We start from the raw sequence: 18,108 nt of genomic DNA, 5'->3' as shown, positions 1-18,108 counted from the left end.
CAAAGAATTGCGAAATATTTCCTTCAATTTTAAGTATTGAAAGCAACCAATCTAGGATTATTATCCTATATTATGTTGTATACTGTATAGCATACTAAAATATGATTTGGTATTAGGTGTTCTCTAATGTGCTACAGATACTTTTGGGGGGAGGGAGAGAATACACATATAAGGCATTCTTCTGGGTCATAGTAGCTGATCTGCAGATTCACAAAATCACACATCTTAATATTTCAATAACTTTTTATCTCTTGATTAAAGCAGTATGAGCAAATTCATGCTATTCTAAGTACCATTTTGATATAAGAACCATGGGCTCCCCCCTACCCCATTTAAGCACCACAGTTATGGAGATGTTTCCCTCATACCTCACAGTTACTTATTGGGTTGAAAAGTATATGGAGAATGGTCATTAGATGTCTCTACAGCCACCTGCTGCTGACCACTTGCCTCCTACAACAAAGCACAACAGATGAGAAAGGTAAACAATAAAATCCAAACTCTACTACCTAGAGGTTGGTGTCTTTAAAATGCCTTAAAATTAAGTAGTCTTTAAAAATATCTTCTTAATGTCATACTGAGTATTCAAAGTTATCATTTCTTTAAGGAGTTAAATGTCCAGTAGACAAAAGAACACCCTCATCCCAACTTTTATTACTTGCTTATTCACATCGAACTAAAATTTATCAATTTGCATTGCAAACTAAAAAGTTTTGGGGTTTCTGATTCAAATGAACTGAGAATTCATATATAGGCTGATAAATTTCTCATATATGGGGGCCAGATGTGACCTGGAATTCACTACTGTCAGGCTTTAGGATCTGAAATACAATATGGTTGTTTGTCACTAATATCCCTAGTGGGGTCTAAGCCTGTGCATCATAAATAGATCACAGGTCTATATTGAAATATATATTTACAGTAAAGGGGCTAAATGTTTTATCTCTCATCAGTTCAGGGTGACGTTTTTCACAGATCAGATATTTAACTAAAGTAGTTACAAAGGGAATTTTTCACTTTTAGATTTTGTTTGAGAATTGCCGATAAAGGATTATGGGTTCTGGTAACTGTGGTTATTAAAAACTGCAAAAATTCAAACCAGTCAGAAGAGAACAAAATATTTTCCTTTCAGCTACTCTCCACTCCTCAACCTAGCTACAGTTCAGTAATCATTTACAGAACTGAAATCTACTGGCTCTAAGTGGAATTAGTTGGGTTGATAAATCCTGGGAATTTTAATGCTCCTCTTCAGGAAAATGATATACTTTCTGTTCAATCTTAATTCATGTTACACTTCTTTCAACTTAGTATCTTCTACTATAAGAATTGACAGTTATTTAGATATCACTATCAATTTCTGTAAAAAGAAGGATGCTTTGTTCAACCATTATAGTTTTGGAACATCTATCCGTTCAGGAATCTTAATTATGATTTCCTTTTGTAATTATTATCATATAATCTTTAGTACTAGGACTGTAAACTACCTCCCTTTTTATCTTAAATCATCTGGATGTTGTTTCACAAATGCTTGAAAGACAGTGCCTTGAAATGGTATGCTACAAAAAACATTAGAACATATTTCTACCAGTGTTGGCAAAATTATCTACATATTATTAGGCCAGTTTGTATGTGCAGAATTGTATTATCTTAGTTGAAAATAATGTTAAGTATGTAACACTCTCTCCTGAACTTAATTTATATGTGAAAATTTTTGAAATTTGACTTTTTAGTTCAATTTACCCATATCTGAAACCACTCATTGTTAGAAAAGTCATTGCATGGCTTGTACTAACCTCCACAGGAACTGCTGTTGTCTGCATGTGTGTGTACTGTGGCAAATAGGCTCCTTGCATAGCTGATGTTGCAGGCATGTACTAAAAAAAAAAAAAAAAAAAGAGGTCAAAATGGGCCATGACAAGTCATGAAAAATTCTAAACACTTGGGAGAATTTCGAGATGGGATATAAAGTATTTGGAAATTTCAAAGTAGAGAACTTAGTTTATTCAACATTTAATTAATGTGCATAAATATGTCATATGGAAGGTGAAACGAACTTCCTGCTTGTTGAATTTATCAAACTAAAGGATCTCATTTTTTCTTTTTAAATTTTATTTGCTTATTATTGGGCAGAGACAGAGGGAATTGAAAGGGAGAAAGACAGATAGAGAGATACCTGCAGTTCTACTTCACCACTTGTGAAGCTTTCCCTCTCCAGGTGGGGACCAGAGCTTGAACCCGGGCCCTGCACACTGTAGTGTGTGAATTTAACCAGTTGTGCCACCACCTGGCCCTGAAGGATCTCATATTTTTTAGCAGCGCCCTTTCCATAGTTGAGGACCCAAGGGGCAAATGACCAATTATATCTTTAACAGAACAAAAAATAGATCCCTGCATTCTTGTTGAGTCATTCATTTTTCCCCCAAAGATGAGAACTTTCCAGTTGATTTGAATGTGTTGTCAAGCATTTGAAAGTAGTTCATATAGAGTATGAGCAGAGGGAGACACAATATCATGCCTTATTCTTTAAGCCAGAATAGATGTCATCTCAATTAGATGGTCTTGGCCACCTTACTGTCTAAACACTCAGCATATCAACCTGGAATTAAATTTGATACCAGCTCAATCTCAACACCTATCTTGATCCCCTGAGTATTGTAAAAATTAAGATTGTGATTTAATGCCTCCAAATTACATTTAAAAAAGTGATGAAAAAATTCCTGTCTCTATCAATGAATAACAGTAGCTATTAAGTTTAGATGTAGTATTAGGTGCCATATTTTGGTAAAGAAGTGATAATCACTGAAAAGCTATCTGAACATGTATTTACTTATGTGGAGGTAGGAGTGGGTCAGAAAAAAATCTTTGATATCAGAGCCTATAATTTGATAGAAAAGACACAGGATATACTCATTTACCCTCCTATTTACCGAGGCATATGATATTAACTTGCCACTTACTGTTCCGGTACTGCCTAGTGACAGATGACTCATCTGCTGGGTAAGAGGACTCATCATAGATGCAGGTTGTAGTGACATGGTGTGCTCCATTGAGGGAGTTAACACGGCACCCTGTGGAATTGGGAGACAAGAGCAATATAAGATGAGCTGAAGAGAGGAATTAAGATTTCATAGTCGGGGTTATACACACATAGTATGAAGCACAAGGACTGGCACAAGGATCCTGGTTTGAGCCTCGACTCCCCACCTGCAGGGCAGTCACTTCACGAGTCGTGAAGCAAGTCTGCAGGTATCTATCTTTCTCTCCCCCTCTTCACTTCCTCTCTCAATTTCTCTCTGTCCTATCCAACAAGGACAACAAAATGGAAAAAAATGGCCACCAGGAGCAGTGGATTTAAAGTGACTGCACGGAGCCCCATTGCAAACCCTGGAGGCAAAAGAAAAAAAAAAAGAGTTCAGTCATCTTTTGCAAAGAAAAATTGGGGAACATAAAGCAAAAAAACCTCTCAAAATAGCAAATGGTAATATAAGCTATAAAAATATTCTATATAGATTGTTCTTCATGATTTTCCCAAGAATATGAAAGAAAATTATATTTGGCATTCACGTCACAGAAATCCCTGTACCAAACACCCCTTCCTTAAATTTCACTTAACTATTAGCAATTTAGTCCAGCAGGAGGAGCTGTAACAGGAAATGCAAACAAGTATGCTAGCTGGCTCAGGTTAGAAAGCTTTTTTTTTTTTAATTAAAAAGTTTTACGTAGCCATAAAACAACAAACTACATCAAACATTTTAAATGTAGCTTTTGCTTAAGGATGTCGTACAAAAGTAGTCATTTGATTCAAGATCACATTCTTTACTCAGTATTTCTCTTAAGAATTTTAAACTACATTTTGTTACCAGGTCAGGGAGTCAAATTTCGGTATAATTGATAATAAAAATTTAGAATCTTAGATTTAATTTGAAAAAAGTTTGATCATTAAAAGTAAAATTACATGTATTTAAGAGTACACAAATTCACCCATAACTTGTTCTCTCAAATACACTGCTGTTAGCACTGTCACACTCTTATTGTGAGGATTATAGACTAGACATAGCTTTAACTAGGGTACATAACTGGACTTTTGCATTTAACTAAACATTCTATTTTACATATTTACCTAACATACTGCATAATCATCATTATCACCATAGGTCGTGGTTACAGAATGCTATATTGACTGTATAAAATGAACCAAAATGCTATCTATGGATATCTTCACTTTCTCCAATTTATATAATGTTCTTAAAGGTTGTATCATTGTTCTCACCCTTTGAAACTGGCAAAGAATGCAATTATTCTAACACATTCAGTTAAGATTAATATATGTTTTTGGAATCATTGTATCTGACTTAGTTCCTCAAAATATTGGTAATTAGTTATATAATTAAAAGGAAAGATATGTATGTAAGCATTTCAATTCTGTATAAATTCTAGATAGTTAAAATCTATGTAGGAAAATTGTGATCTCAGATTCTATATACATTATTAATATTCTCTCAAAGATGTTAAACTGAAAATGGATATAGTCTTTGTCTCTAAAATGATACTCATGTAGGCCAGAAATCTCATAAGAATTTTTTTCTTTACATATTTTAAATGTGCAGTCAAAAAGCATATGGTAAGACAGAAATGATTCAGAAACTTAGAACAGGCTGAAGAACTTTTTTGATCCATTAGCTTAGTCATGTATAGGATCTACTGTACTAGAAGCCCTTAGATGAAAAGTGGGTTGACTTATAAAATAGTAAAATGTACCAGAAGCAACAATTGCCTTTGGCGTGCATGCATATTGAGGAATATGTATGTCACACATATAAACATCAGACAGCTCTTCTGTATTATTTGCTGCTTCTCAGCAACACCCTGTTCAGCACTTGCCCCTGGATGGCTGTTAGAAACATTCATTGTGTGTTTTGCAGAGTTTCTGCTTTTCTTCAACTAAACAACACAATTTATTTTCATTCTGTAACTACTGTGAACTGTACTGCTTACTAGGATTCCCACCTTGCACTAGTTAACTGAAAATGTGGGGCCAAATTTGTATAGTCTTTTCATGGAAGGAATGTATGTCATTGTACTTGGCATTCATAGACTTACTTGATTTTATTCTCTACAAATACTTTTCAGCTTTCTAAGTCACTATTTTAATTCAATAAACTAGATTGTTTTCATTAAACTTTCAAATGAAAATAACTTATTTTAATGACATTTAAATCAAATAGTGAAAATCACAATGAAAGAAAAAAGAATGGTAAATGTCCGAAAACCAAACCAATAAAGCATCAGGAGAGGGAAAGCTAATCTTGGGTTTAGGAACAACTGGAAGCTATTGCTCCAAAACTGAGTCCAAGGGAGCAAGCAGGAATGGAGGGCACCTCTGAAAAACACTTTAAATATGCTATCTAATAATGTAAAGTGTAACTCAAGTAAAATAATATAAGAACAACAAGTACCCTTATCGCTAAGGGAATAACATTTAACAAGGGTGTTAATACTTAATTTCCACAGAAAAATGTAGTAATACTGATGAAGATTTCCAGTTCATTTGAATAACTTTATTTGTTTTAAACTATGTAAAATGAGTTGTTTCATACTGAAGATTACTGGAATTTTAGCCACACAATGAATGAACTTCTATATAAATGGTGTAAGACAGAAAATGGTATCCTGTCTCAAGTAAGAATTTTATGTTTTGTTTTTTTTGCCCTCACACCAGGGTTATCACTCCAGTTAGAAGCAATTTTCTCCCCTTTTCTTTCTTCTTCTTCTTCTTTCTGTTTTCTTGGTGCCTGCACTACGAATCCACTGCTCCTGGAGGCCACTTTTTCCCATTTTGTTGCCCTTGTTGTAGTTGTTATTGTTGTCATAGCTATTGCTGTTGTTGGATAGGACAGAGAGAAATGGAGAGGAGGGGAAGACAGAGAGGAGAGAAAGGTAGACACCTACAGATCTGCTTCACCACTTGTGAAGCGAACCCCCTGCAGGTGGGGAGCTGGGGGCTTAAACTGGGATCCTTCCACTGGTCCTTGTGCTTTGCGCCATGTGCGCTTAACCCGCTGTGCTATCGCCCAGCTCCCCTCCCTTTTAAATTTTTTTTTTTTTAATTTTTTACCAGAGCACTTATCAACTCTGGTTTAGGGGATTGAACCTGGGACTTTGGAGCCTCAGGCTTGACAGTCTGTTTGCATAACCATTATATTATCTATCCCTCCCCTTTTCTTTCTAGTTCTTTCTTTTTGACAGATGAGAGGATACCTATAGCACTGCTTGTGAAATGTCCCCTCTGCAGATGGAGACCAGGGGCTTGAAATCAAGTGCTCATGCATGATAATGTGAGCTCTAAAACATGCCACCATCTGGCCCCCTTTAAATTTGTACAGACTGAAATTTAAATTAATATTAATCATATTTTTTCTATTATCAGTAGGGTTTTAATGGTCTAGGCTGATAATTTTAGAGAGAGAAAGACAAGGAAAAGATACCACAGAATCTCAGATTCCCCTAATGTGGTGGAGGCTGAGTTTGAACCTGGGTTGAGTGCATGGCAAAGCAGGCACAATCTCATATGAGTTATTTTGCCTATCTAACTATCAATTTTTTTTAAAGTTAAGGATGAGTGGACATTTTAAGGTGAATTTAGATTTTTCTTTCACTCAGTATTTAAAATTTACCAAGTCCTGTACATTCTTTGTTAATTAGTAGACTATAATTTGCAAGGAAACTATTTATATGTATTGAAGTCATTAGGATAAAAAACTTACAGGATGCTGTAGGATATATGGTTGAGGTTGCATCCAAGAAGGACTCTGCACCTACAAAAGAGGATTTTGAGAGAAAAAAAACATTTACTTCTACTGAAATATTACCTATTTCTGTAGAACTCTTAATAATGCTAAACTCTACTGAAGAAAGTAAACAGTACTATTGATTAAAATGATTAAGGCAGTTAGAGTTCCTGATATACTGGTTACTCTGAGTAGGATGAAATGGTAATAAAACCATGACCCATTTACCCACTCTGGTATTTGAGAGCTAGGCACCAACGAGAAAATGGTGCACAGGATATGGGTACCCCCCTTAAGATGCTTACTCTCTAAGCAAGGGATAGAAAGACACAAACACTTCAAATAGTAAAAAGTGTTGTTATCAAGGCATAAAACTTGGTGTTTTAGAAATACAGATGAGAAATTTTTTTTATTTCTTTATTGGGGAATTAATGTTTTACATTCAACAGTAAATATAATAGTTTGTACATGCATAACATTCCCCAGTTTCCCATATAACAATACAACCCCCACTAGGTCCTCTATCATCCTTCATGGACCTGTATTCCCCACCCACCCACCCCAGAGTCTTTTACTTTGGTGCGATATGCCAGATGAGAATTTTAGCACATTTTATTACAAACAGATCCTTAGAAGTATGTGCTTATTTAGAAAGACTACTCAAATTCAATCCCACTTTGATACCCAGGATTATTAAGTCTCAGAAATCTTGTCTGGTGGTCAGTAATTCCTGGTTAGAATGGAAAATAAAAATCTGAAATTCAGAAATAAGAAACAACTTCAATAACTAGATCTTGACATCTGTAGTTAAAAGGGCATCCATCCACATAGTGCAGACCCTATGGAATTAGAAACAAGATATGAAAGTCAGGTTCTGTGGCAGGAAGAAAGCATATGGGTCTGCCACTTGAGAAAAATATATGGACTCATTTCTTGATGCCCAGAGTCTACATAATTTTAAATAAGTTTCATTCTCTAATTCTTGACAATAAACCCTCCTGAATCTTATTCCCCTTCTGTAAATTTCAGAGGTTCTATAGAGAAGATATGGGGAAGAGTCATGGGGGAAGAATGTATTGTGATTTACCTTGATAGCAGAGCCCCGATACTTGTTTTCTCTGGTTTCCTTTGCCACCTAAGGCAGACCAAAGTTAAGTGCTTCTGCCTTGTTAACATTTCAGTTATCTGGACTATAGCCTTTCCCCATTGGGGTATTGGTGGTTTCTTGTAGATGCCAATTTCTCAAATCCAATTGTGTAAGCATATGGTGGTTTAGTGGAAAAGACCAATTCCAACAGGAGAGCAAAGCTCTCACTGAATCAATCACAGGGAGGTGAGAAGCTCTCTAAAGCCCAATTTTGACCAGATGCTCCACCTCCCCCTTTTTGTATGCCTTTTAGTGGTCTCAATTATACCTTATAAATTTTATGGGGTTAGGGAGCTATGACATCTAAACCAATTTTCCTTTGCCCTTGAGCAGCAAATAAGCTGTTGTCAATTTCTACTCCTCAATTTTCCCTAACTATAAAATGGGAATAATAATCTATGTTCTGTGAACTATTCACCACTGACTCTTATCCTCTTTTGGGCCATGGTTTCCTCCGCAGATCTGATGAAAGAAGTAGGCTTTTTCTCCCCCTCACCCCCGCTTGCTCCAGCTAATTGCAGACAGACAAGCAACACCTTGCAGACAATTTAAAGAATTCACATACTAATTAAAAGCTCATCTGTTGATCCTATTACAGGTTAAAATCAATCTTGAAGGCTATTGTACCAAGTATCTTGAAAATGAAACTGGATACCACATATATCTTAGAAAACATATAATGTGCAGGAGAAAAAACTTTTTTTTAAAGAATATAGTGTTTCTGTTAATAGCTAGGTAACCAATCAGTTAACAAGAATGGCCTCTCACTTTAAAATTAGCTGACAGAATTCTTTGATCATAATGCTTATTGCTTTTATAGTAATGAGAGAAGAAACAGAAATAGTGGGTAGATGCATGAATAGCCTCAGTATCTACAGCAGCATATATGCAAATAAATATGCAAGTCTTTTATTTCTGAGAATATGTTTACTGGACTATATCTTTAGTGATACATATAAGTGACAGAGGCTTCCACATTAAGACAGCTAGAAAAGACTAACTTTTACTATCAGCTACACATAATTGTTAATTAGGGGAAATGCACACTAGAGAAGATCTCTCTGAAACTTATCCAGGCACAGAAAACACAGAACTCTTAAGTCTAAAATAATGATGCAGATTTTAAGTGAGTGAATACTATGCCCAACGTATTGAAGCATGAGCATAAGTAATGTAACTCAGAGAAAAAAGAAAATGAGTAACAATGCAAGGAGAGGAGAAAAGAATCTAAAAGCTGAAGAAAGCTATGAATGCTAAGTTAAAACTTCAGTTTTAGTGCATTTAATTATTCTTGTTAGTCAAAGCTAAATTTATGTTTTTTGCTAGAACCATCTTTATGATAGTGCTTATTTATGTTGACCAATTCACTATAAAAAATTAGTATGAATTGATGCCCATCAGCTAGCTAATACTAGTGTTAATAGTCAAAACTAAGACTTATTGAGCGCTAATAAAATGCCAGTTACTGAGTTGGCCTCTTTAATAAATAGTCTCATCTAGTTCTTAGAACAAGCCTAGGGAAAATAAACTATTATTATCCCCATTTTAAGGATGAGGAAACTGAGGCTTATAGATATAAAATTAGTTTTTTGTAGTCCCCTAACCCCAGATATCTGGGTTTATAACATCAATTCAACTGTTTAAAAAACAAGAATACATAAGTCATGAAAAATCTCAACACGTAACCAAAGAGAACTATATCCCCACATGTTGATAGCTGAACTCGCTTATAACGTTCCTGTTAGGGTCAAGTCAGAAACCTCAAAAGAGGCATTCTAATATAGGAGGGGAAGTGCCTGTACACCACTGGGTTCATGAAGAATAGAAGCTAACCCTGTAATGAAACCAAACCAATATTAAAACAGAATTTTAAACAAGATCTAAGTTGGAAATTTATCTTAAGGCAAAGTCTCCTCACAAAATAAATAATGAGACATTTTTTCCCCTAGTGTGCTTTAATCTCGCTGCACTACTCAATGTTACCTAATAAAGACACATCTTTATTTACTTGGATGTCTACTTGCTCTGTAATTTGTTCCTGCTGATCAATGACAAGGGTGCACACCTACTCCATATTACCTGATGGCAATTTTCTTTAAATTTCAATTTAAAGATTTAAATTTAAAGAGATGTGCTCATTAACAGGGCCAATTGTGGATGACGTATAAGGTTCATTTCAATTCTCAAATGCTATGAATTCAAGGCCTGATAAGCAAATCTCTTGTTTACATCCTCTTGTATGAACAAATCAGTTAGTTTTCAAATAAAAAGCAGCTAATTCTAAGCTGGATATGAAAGCTGCACACATTTGACCTAATTTGTAATAAAACTGAAGACAGAGAAAAATGTAATGATTCTTGGTCTGCAAGTTGCCATATACTTGATGAATCCTAAAGGTACAAACCTGGTAGGCAGATACAGGAGATGCAATATAGGGTGTAATAGAAGTTTGAGTGATCATTCGGTTTGTAGCAATACTGTATGGTGAAGGATAAAATCTAGAACAAACATAAAAGTCTTTATTAAGTAATCCCTTATGGAACAAATGTCTGATATTTTCCACCTTTACATTTTCCCTCACATCATCATGTATATATCTTAATGACATACCCATTCTGTATAGCAGCTGTGGCTGGGTCATAAGTAAGTGTCATTCCAGCCTATGGGAAAGAGAAAGAACAGAAACATTAGTTTGCAACAGCATGACTTAATTCACTTCATTTTTTTTAAACATTTTTTTTATTATCTTTATTTGCTTACTGGATAGAGACAGCCAGAAATTGAGAGGGTGGGGTAGATAGAGTAGAGAGACAGAGACACCTGCAGCCCTGCCTCACTACTTGTGAAGCTTTCCCCATGCAGGTGAGGGCCGGGGACTTGAACCCAGATCCTTGCACACTATAACATGTGAGCTCAACCAGGTGCGCCACCATCAGGCCCCGCTTAATTCACTTCTTAAGACTTATGAGTGTATGTTAACTCTCTTTTCAGCCACCAGGTTCCAGATGCCAGCAGGATGCCGACCAGACTTCCCTGGACAGACGACCTCACCAATGTGTCCTGGAGCTCCACTACCTCAGAGACCCACCCTACTAGGGAAAGAGAGAGGCAGACTGGGAGTATGGATCGACCAGTCAACGCCCATGTTCAGCGGGGAAGCAATTACAGAAGCCAGACCTTCCACCTTCTGCATCCCACAATGACCTTGGCTCCATACTCCCAGAGGGATAAAGAATAGGAAAGCCATCAGGTGAGGGGATGGGATATGGAGATCTGGCGGTGGGAATTGTGTGGAGTTGTACCCCTCTTGTCCTTTACTGATGTCTCCTTTTTAAAAAAAATATTTTTTTTTAAAAAAAGACTTATGAGAACACAAAACAGTGGTAGTTTGTTTAGTAACACTGGATAAGAAAATAGGTGTTTTTTTTTATTAGTCAATATAATTATAAACTCACTATCAGAATTAAGATCCAGTTCTACATTGTCCCATGTGGTCACCATTAGCTACATACTGATATTTAAAGTAACATAAAAAGCTCTCCAAGCATACTAAATTGATTTTAAGGCTCAACTAGTCACATGTGGCTGATGTTTATTATTCTCATTTCAAAACAACTCTACTGGATGGCACTTCCTTAAACATTCTTGAACTAGCGTATATTAGCTTAAAAAAATAACTGGAAATGAAAGCCAAACTTTGTATCCACAAATTCAACTTAAAATATAGTTTAAATGACTTAAGCAAAATAAATAAAATGACAACCATGCTACTAAATTAATACTATGTAGACTAGTTTCTGAATAATTATAAATCCCTATAAGTTACTATGGTATTAAAATTAGTGCATTTATTAACTCAATTAAAATGTTATTTTATTTTATATGTAACTAACTGGTAAATACAGCTGTTCCCAATATACTACTTGTTCATCTCAAAGATCATCACTCTCTGGGCAGTATGTGAATCATTTGAATTATAGTCTACCAGTCCGACAGCTTTATCCTGGAATCTAGTCCAGAAGTGTGGTGGTAAAGTTCACTTGATTCTTATGCAATGACTCATGTAGACTTTCAAATTTATACACTCACACTAAAGTTTCAAGAAAGGACTTACAAGTCTCACCTCTCCTTCTCTATGCCATGGTCTTCCGTTAGGGATGTATTTGTTTGGGTTCTGTCTTTTCTTCTGTCCTCCATCAGCAAACTTACACAATAAAGGTTCTGTAGGAGCTACATAAATAGAGAAAATAATAGGAAACCCAAAGGGTATATATGTGCAAATAAAAAATGCATTAAGATATATTTAGACATATACACACACAGAAGTAGTGCTATTAGTGTAAAGTAATTGCCAGAACATTTCAATACAATTCTTCATCTAGACCTTTATAGGATTATATAAAAAGAACAATACAGATAACACATTAGTTACTACTTTCAAGCCAGAGTATAATGAAAACATTTAAAGAGCTAGCCTTAGGAAGGAAGACATCTTATGATTCACTTCTGAACTTCTTTAAGTGCAGGTCCACATCTTTTCATTCTGGACCCTTTCTCAATCTGTCTCTATTAAATATAAATTAGAACTGCTATTTTTCCCTTCCCCAATGCTTCCACTGCTTACCATTATAATTTTTCAGAAAAAATATACTGCTCACATATTTTTATTCATAGCTCTTACTAACAATTTGTGTAGCAATCTGGGTGCAGTATCTTGGGGGGGAGTAACTTCTGACTTGTTCATTAACTTAAGCACAGCATATAAATGTCTTCAGTGTTACAGCAACTTTTTTTTTTAAACTACTTTAAAAAATATTTTATTTTAATGAGAGACCAGAGCCCTGCTCAGCTTTGGGTTATGGTGGTGCTAGGGATTGAACCTGGGACTTCGGAGCCTCAGACATGAAAATCTTTTGCAAAACTATTTTGCTGTCTCTGCAGCCCCAGGTATTTCATATATCTCTGAAACAGTGAGTGTATAGTAGTAGGTCTTAATTATTTTTAGGATACAGCATTAAAGACAGGTATTGTGAGATAGCTAAAAACGTTGCCCACTCTATTTACATTCTTTTGTTTTTAATCATCCTACTTAATGTTGCTTTACTATATATTTTTTAGAAAATGGTACCATGAACCCAAGAAACCAATATAAAGCAAAAGATGTAGAAATCATGCTACAGTGATTTAGATTCAGTATTTAATAAAGTTTATGATGGAAGACTTCCATGACTTCCTTCTCTTTGCTCATTCATAATGGAAATAGCAGAGTATTCCTGAAAGTTGTATACATTTCTGTATGTTTCTAGTTAATGTAATAAAGGTAATCACACCTCCCTGTCTGGTTCACACATTCTGTCTTTCGTCTACTTTAGAACTGTGATTACTACTTTCAAGTCCCATTCAAAGTTAAGCAACCATGAAGAGAAAAATATTACTTGTGGAAAATTCACTCCTTTCTTCTTTTCCTTTCATTATCCTAATTCATCTCTTATTTTATATCATTATTACCTACCCACTAATGACAGAGTGGAAGCAATAGTGCTTCTTAACACTACACTGCCAACAACCACACACACACACACACACACACACACACACACACACACACACACACAGTAATTCCTTCACTGCAAGCTATCTGTGCTGTTTACTGTCACTCTACTCTCATCCTGGTGTGAACCTGTTTAGGGGCAGGCAGGAATGTTAGTTCATTTCAAATGGCAGCTGTACTGCTTGTAGGAGGTAAGGCATATAATGAGAATAATAGTTAATCTTGGCTCTGTTATTAACAAAGGGGTCCTTTGTTTATCTTCTGACTTCATTCCCCACCCTGAGGCTTTCTTGAACAAGAAACTTTCATTTAAGAAACTCTGGGTCTGATGGAAGACGGTCTGGGGCCAAATCCTAGAGTGCAGATGAACTATATTCTTTGTCTTTTCAAAGAAGGGTCCACAAATTTCCACATTTCTTAACAATAAAAGAAAGTAAGAAAGCTTTTCAATCACTAACAATACATTTAATTCTACAGCTTTGTCTTGTGGCGAGAGGTAGAAATAAGGCCAAGATTATACAGCTTTCTGGTGAGAGGCGATAAAAGGCCAGTCCTCTTAAGAGTGGAGTGTGTGTCTAGCTAGATCAGGGATGCCTTACCTTGACTTCCAAGGACAAATTAAGAATTCAGAAAGACCAAGATTCTGCTCTCCACAGATCTAGAAAAGGATCTTACAAGATGTGTTCTCTGAAGACAGCCAAGGCTTTAAGATTTTGCCTTCCCATATCCTTGCAAAGCAAGAGAGATAAGAACCTTTGCGGCCCTTGCCTTTAGAAGATATGCTTTCATCTAGAGGCATCATAAAGGTTAGTCCCTAGACTGACTTTAACTTAAAGGCTTACTTAGTACAGTATGCTGTTGGTATGCTTCTAAAAACCCCTTCTGTTTCATTGGTTTAATCCCCCCCTGCTTAACACTGTATTCTATTTACATAACCACTGTTAACTAAGCACTACCCTGCCTGCAGGGCATTGGCTTAATCCCCACTGGTTCATGATGTCTTTTTGCTCCGCCCCCTCTCGTAGTACACCCTGATTTGCACCAATCTCTTTTCGCTCCACCCTCTCTACGTCACATACTGTTTCCACCCTACTTGGCCAGTATATATAAGGACAGGATTGTGATTATATTTAGTTTAGTTTAGTTTAGATGGCTTAGATTGTGCTGCATTCCACATGAATAAAGACTGATCTGCGTACAGCTCAGCCATGAGTTCCTGGTTGTCTGTCTCCCGTCAGTGAAGCTCTGCCCGGCAGTATGCAATACAAATAAATCATTTTTTTCTGGGATTTCTTTCCGAGAAAGAATGTGACTAAATTGGACTCACTCTGGAAGTTTATTTACAGGTTACCTAAGTAGGCAGGTGTGAAAGAGTTAGGTAGCAGTCTCTGGTGGAGTGCTCAACCCCCACATCTGCTAAAGGCCAAATATCCTATCTGTGTTTAAATAGCTTCCAAAGCATCTTCATTTATCTAGACGGTGCTCTGGCAGAGAAAATGCAATCACAGGCAACAATAAAGCCTGCTAAAAATGTATAATAACAAAGTAAACATTAAGTGAAAAACAACATGCTTGCAAATATATCATCTAAAATGAAAGAGGATACAGTTAAATCTCTCTAAAATGGATTGTATTTACTACAATTTTGTATCTGCCATTAAGATATCTTCCTCCTTTTCTTTTCTTTTTTAATATTTATCTATTCCCTTTCTGTTGCCCTTGTTGTTTTACTGTTGTAGTTATTATTGATGTTGTTGTTGTTGGATAGGACAGAGAGAAATCAAGAGGATGGGAAGACAGAGAGGGGGAGAGAAAGATAGACACCTGCAGACCTGCCTCACCACTTGTGAAGTGACTCCCCTGCAGATGGGGATCCGGGGGCTTGAACTGGGATCCTTATGCTGGTCCTTGTGCTTTGTACCACCTGTGCTTAACCCGCTGCACTACCACCTGATTCCCATCATCCTCCTTTTAATGGAAAACATGTAAGTAGTTAAAATAACGAACATGCTGGTAGATGCCCATACCTTACTAAAACACATTTCTTAATCTAACCAGCAGAAATGACACATTGTAAGGATTGTTTTTTAGCTCCTTATTTGAGGGACACAGACTTGCTCTATTACTTCACTGGAAATATACAATTCTAATAACTTTTCTCCATTAAAATTTCTTTGGCCTATTTAGGAGTTGAATTTTTTGAGTGCTTGCTATGTGTCAATATAATGCTGACAGAACTACAGTGGTATATAAAATAGGATCTTTGCCCTACTGGATCTTGTAGTCTAATGAGAACTAGAATGCACCCAATCTTATGAAAATCTAGTTGAAGAATGGAATACTATTTAGAAATGCTTGTACTTCACAAATAAGTCAAGCAGAAGCAAAATAATTCTGAAACAGACACAGAGTTAGCTCTTCTCTCTTAAGTTTCTGATATTTCTATTATAGATTATACTATGTGCCCCAGGAAAGCAATTACATGAAAATTACTTTAAGTCACTTATGCTGTCATTAAGTTAGCTAAATGACTTGTCAAGCCTGTGTATGTGTATGTTTATTTTCATGAGAGTGTGATACAAGACCAGTGTCCAAGTTCTGACATTTGGTGATGCAAGGGGTTTGGGAAGCACTAGGGCCTCAGGCTTGCAAGTCTGGCACACCACTGTTGAGTATCTCTCTAGTCCATGCATATATATATGTATGCAATGAGTGAGTGAAAGAGATGACAAACCAAAGCTTCTTGAAAAGTAGCATACTATTTAAGTGAGTTATTCTGACAGTTTGGTTAAAATTATGAAATGAAAAAACAACCAGATAAGTGTCCACTAATTTTTAAATGTGTATGAGCTTCTCATAAAATGAGAGAGCCTAATTTAATAGGCAGATTTTACAGTTTATTCCAAATTATGAACTTCCTTAAGCTGTGCCTTGAAGCCTAATACAAAGGTTGCAGATTGAAGACATCTGATATGTTAGCTTGTTGTCCAGAAATCCTTCATGTGGCCTCTTAGGGCCCTCCCTCCCACCCCCCAATGGAGATGTTTAACAGAAATAATGAGCAGACAAGTCAGTGCTAGAGTAATAATAGAACACTAGCAATATAACTAGAACAAAAGGAAAATTTGGACATGTGAACTTAAAAAATATGTTAACAGTTAACTGATCAACCTCTTTTCCAATTACTGTCCAAAACAAATGGCAGAGTTCTAACACATGACTTGTGATTAAATATCAGAGTGATATAAAGTTGACTTATTTTTTGCCAAACATGCAGAATGTTCTAGGTTGAATTTCCATTTAATCATGATCATGACATGTCACTGGAATTTTAACAGGTATTATGATGAATCTAGACTTAAAAAAAATTTATTTATTCCCTTTTGTTGCCCTTGTTGTTTTATTGTTGTAGCTATTATTGTTGTTATTGATGTTGTTGTTGGATAGGACAGAGAGAAATCGAGAGAGGAGGGGAAGACAGAGGGGGAGAGAAAGACAGACACTGCAGACCTGCTTCACTGCTTGTGAAGCAACTCCCCTGCAGGTGGGGAGCCTGGGCTTGAACCGGAATCCTTATGCTGGTCCTTGCACTTTGCACCACATGGGCCTAACCCGCCGTACTACCACCCGACTCCCGAATCTAGACTTTTTTATTGGAAGGATGGCCATTTTGATAATACTTATTCTTCAGTCCATGAACAAGGGATGTTCTTCCATTTATTCATTTCACCTTCTATTTCTTTTAATGAAGTTCTATATTTTCATTGTAAATGTCCTTCACTGCCTTTGTTAGATTCACTCCAAGATCTTTTTGGGTCAATTGGAACTGTGATTGCTTCTTTAATTCCCTTTTCTGACTTGATATTTGTGCACAAAATGGCCACAGATGTATGTGTATTAATTTTATATCCTTCTAATTTACTATATTAATGATTTTGAGTAGTTTTGTAGTCTTTAGGGTTCTCTCTAGATATATTATGTCATTTGTAAGTAGTGAAAGTTTAATTTACTCCTTTTCAATTTGGATTCCTTTAGTATCTTTTCTTGCTTGATTGCATTGGCAAGGACCTCAAGAACTATGTCGAATAGTAGTGGTGAGAATGGACATCTTTGTCTAGTTCTAGATTATAGGGGGAAGACTCTACATTGGGTATGATGCTAGCTGTAGGTTTGCCATATATGGTCTTTATTATGTCGAGATATTTCCCTTCTATTCCCAATTTCATTGAGATCTTTATCATAAATTGGTGTTAAATTTTGTCAAATCCTTTCTCAGCATCTAAACTCAGCATTTTGTAAATAGTGTTAGTACATTAACTGATTTGCATATATTGAACTAAGCTTGTATCCCTGGGGTGATTTCTACCTGAGCATGGTTGATTATTCTCTTTATAGTTTGTTGAAGATCTTTAGTCTTGTATAAATGGCTGAACTGTGTCACTAACAATCTCTCTTAAGAGACTGTAACTTTATGGCTAATATCCATAACTCACTTCTGTAAGTTTCCTTACCTATCTTAGGTTCAAATGTCTTTCTGTGAACACAGGAAAATCTTCTAGAATGCATTGATGGATAATTCGACCAAGTGATTTAACTAAAGATCTGACTTTGTGGAAGTCCTT

At 36.0% G+C, this 18,108-nt stretch overlaps 1 protein-coding gene across 8 annotated transcripts in view; it reads right to left on the bottom strand.

The window, feature by feature from the left end:
• RBMS1 (RNA binding motif single stranded interacting protein 1) overlaps positions 1-18,108 on the bottom strand; it is a 277,109-nt gene that overhangs the window by 2,955 nt on the left and 256,046 nt on the right. For 4 of the 8 annotated variants that reach the window (XM_060177877.1, XM_016188449.2, XM_060177878.1 and 1 more), the window contains exons 7-14: positions 12,050-12,165; positions 10,546-10,595; positions 10,340-10,433; positions 7,876-7,923; positions 6,765-6,815; positions 2,958-3,068; positions 1,794-1,874; positions 369-453 (exon numbers count right to left, since the gene is read on the bottom strand). In XM_060177877.1, the coding sequence (XP_060033860.1) occupies positions 376-453; positions 1,794-1,874; positions 2,958-3,068; positions 6,765-6,815; positions 7,876-7,923; positions 10,340-10,433; positions 10,546-10,595; positions 12,050-12,165 (629 nt within the window). In that variant the 3' untranslated portion in view covers positions 369-375. Of the gene's footprint in view, positions 1-368; positions 454-1,793; positions 1,875-2,957; positions 3,069-6,764; positions 6,816-7,354; positions 7,628-7,875; positions 7,924-10,339; positions 10,434-10,545; positions 10,596-12,049; positions 12,166-18,108 lie in introns of those variants that run through there. The other 4 variants (XM_007523777.3, XM_016188450.2, XM_007523779.3 and 1 more) reach the window with 4 other exon arrangements.

The sequence above is a fragment of the Erinaceus europaeus genome, chromosome 18 (genome assembly GCF_950295315.1).
Source record: "Erinaceus europaeus chromosome 18, mEriEur2.1, whole genome shotgun sequence".
In the NCBI taxonomy this organism is placed as follows: domain Eukaryota; kingdom Metazoa; phylum Chordata; class Mammalia; order Eulipotyphla; family Erinaceidae; genus Erinaceus; species Erinaceus europaeus.
The sequence above is the reverse complement of the archived record's forward strand: the minus strand, read 5'-3'. Positions and strand labels throughout refer to the sequence as shown.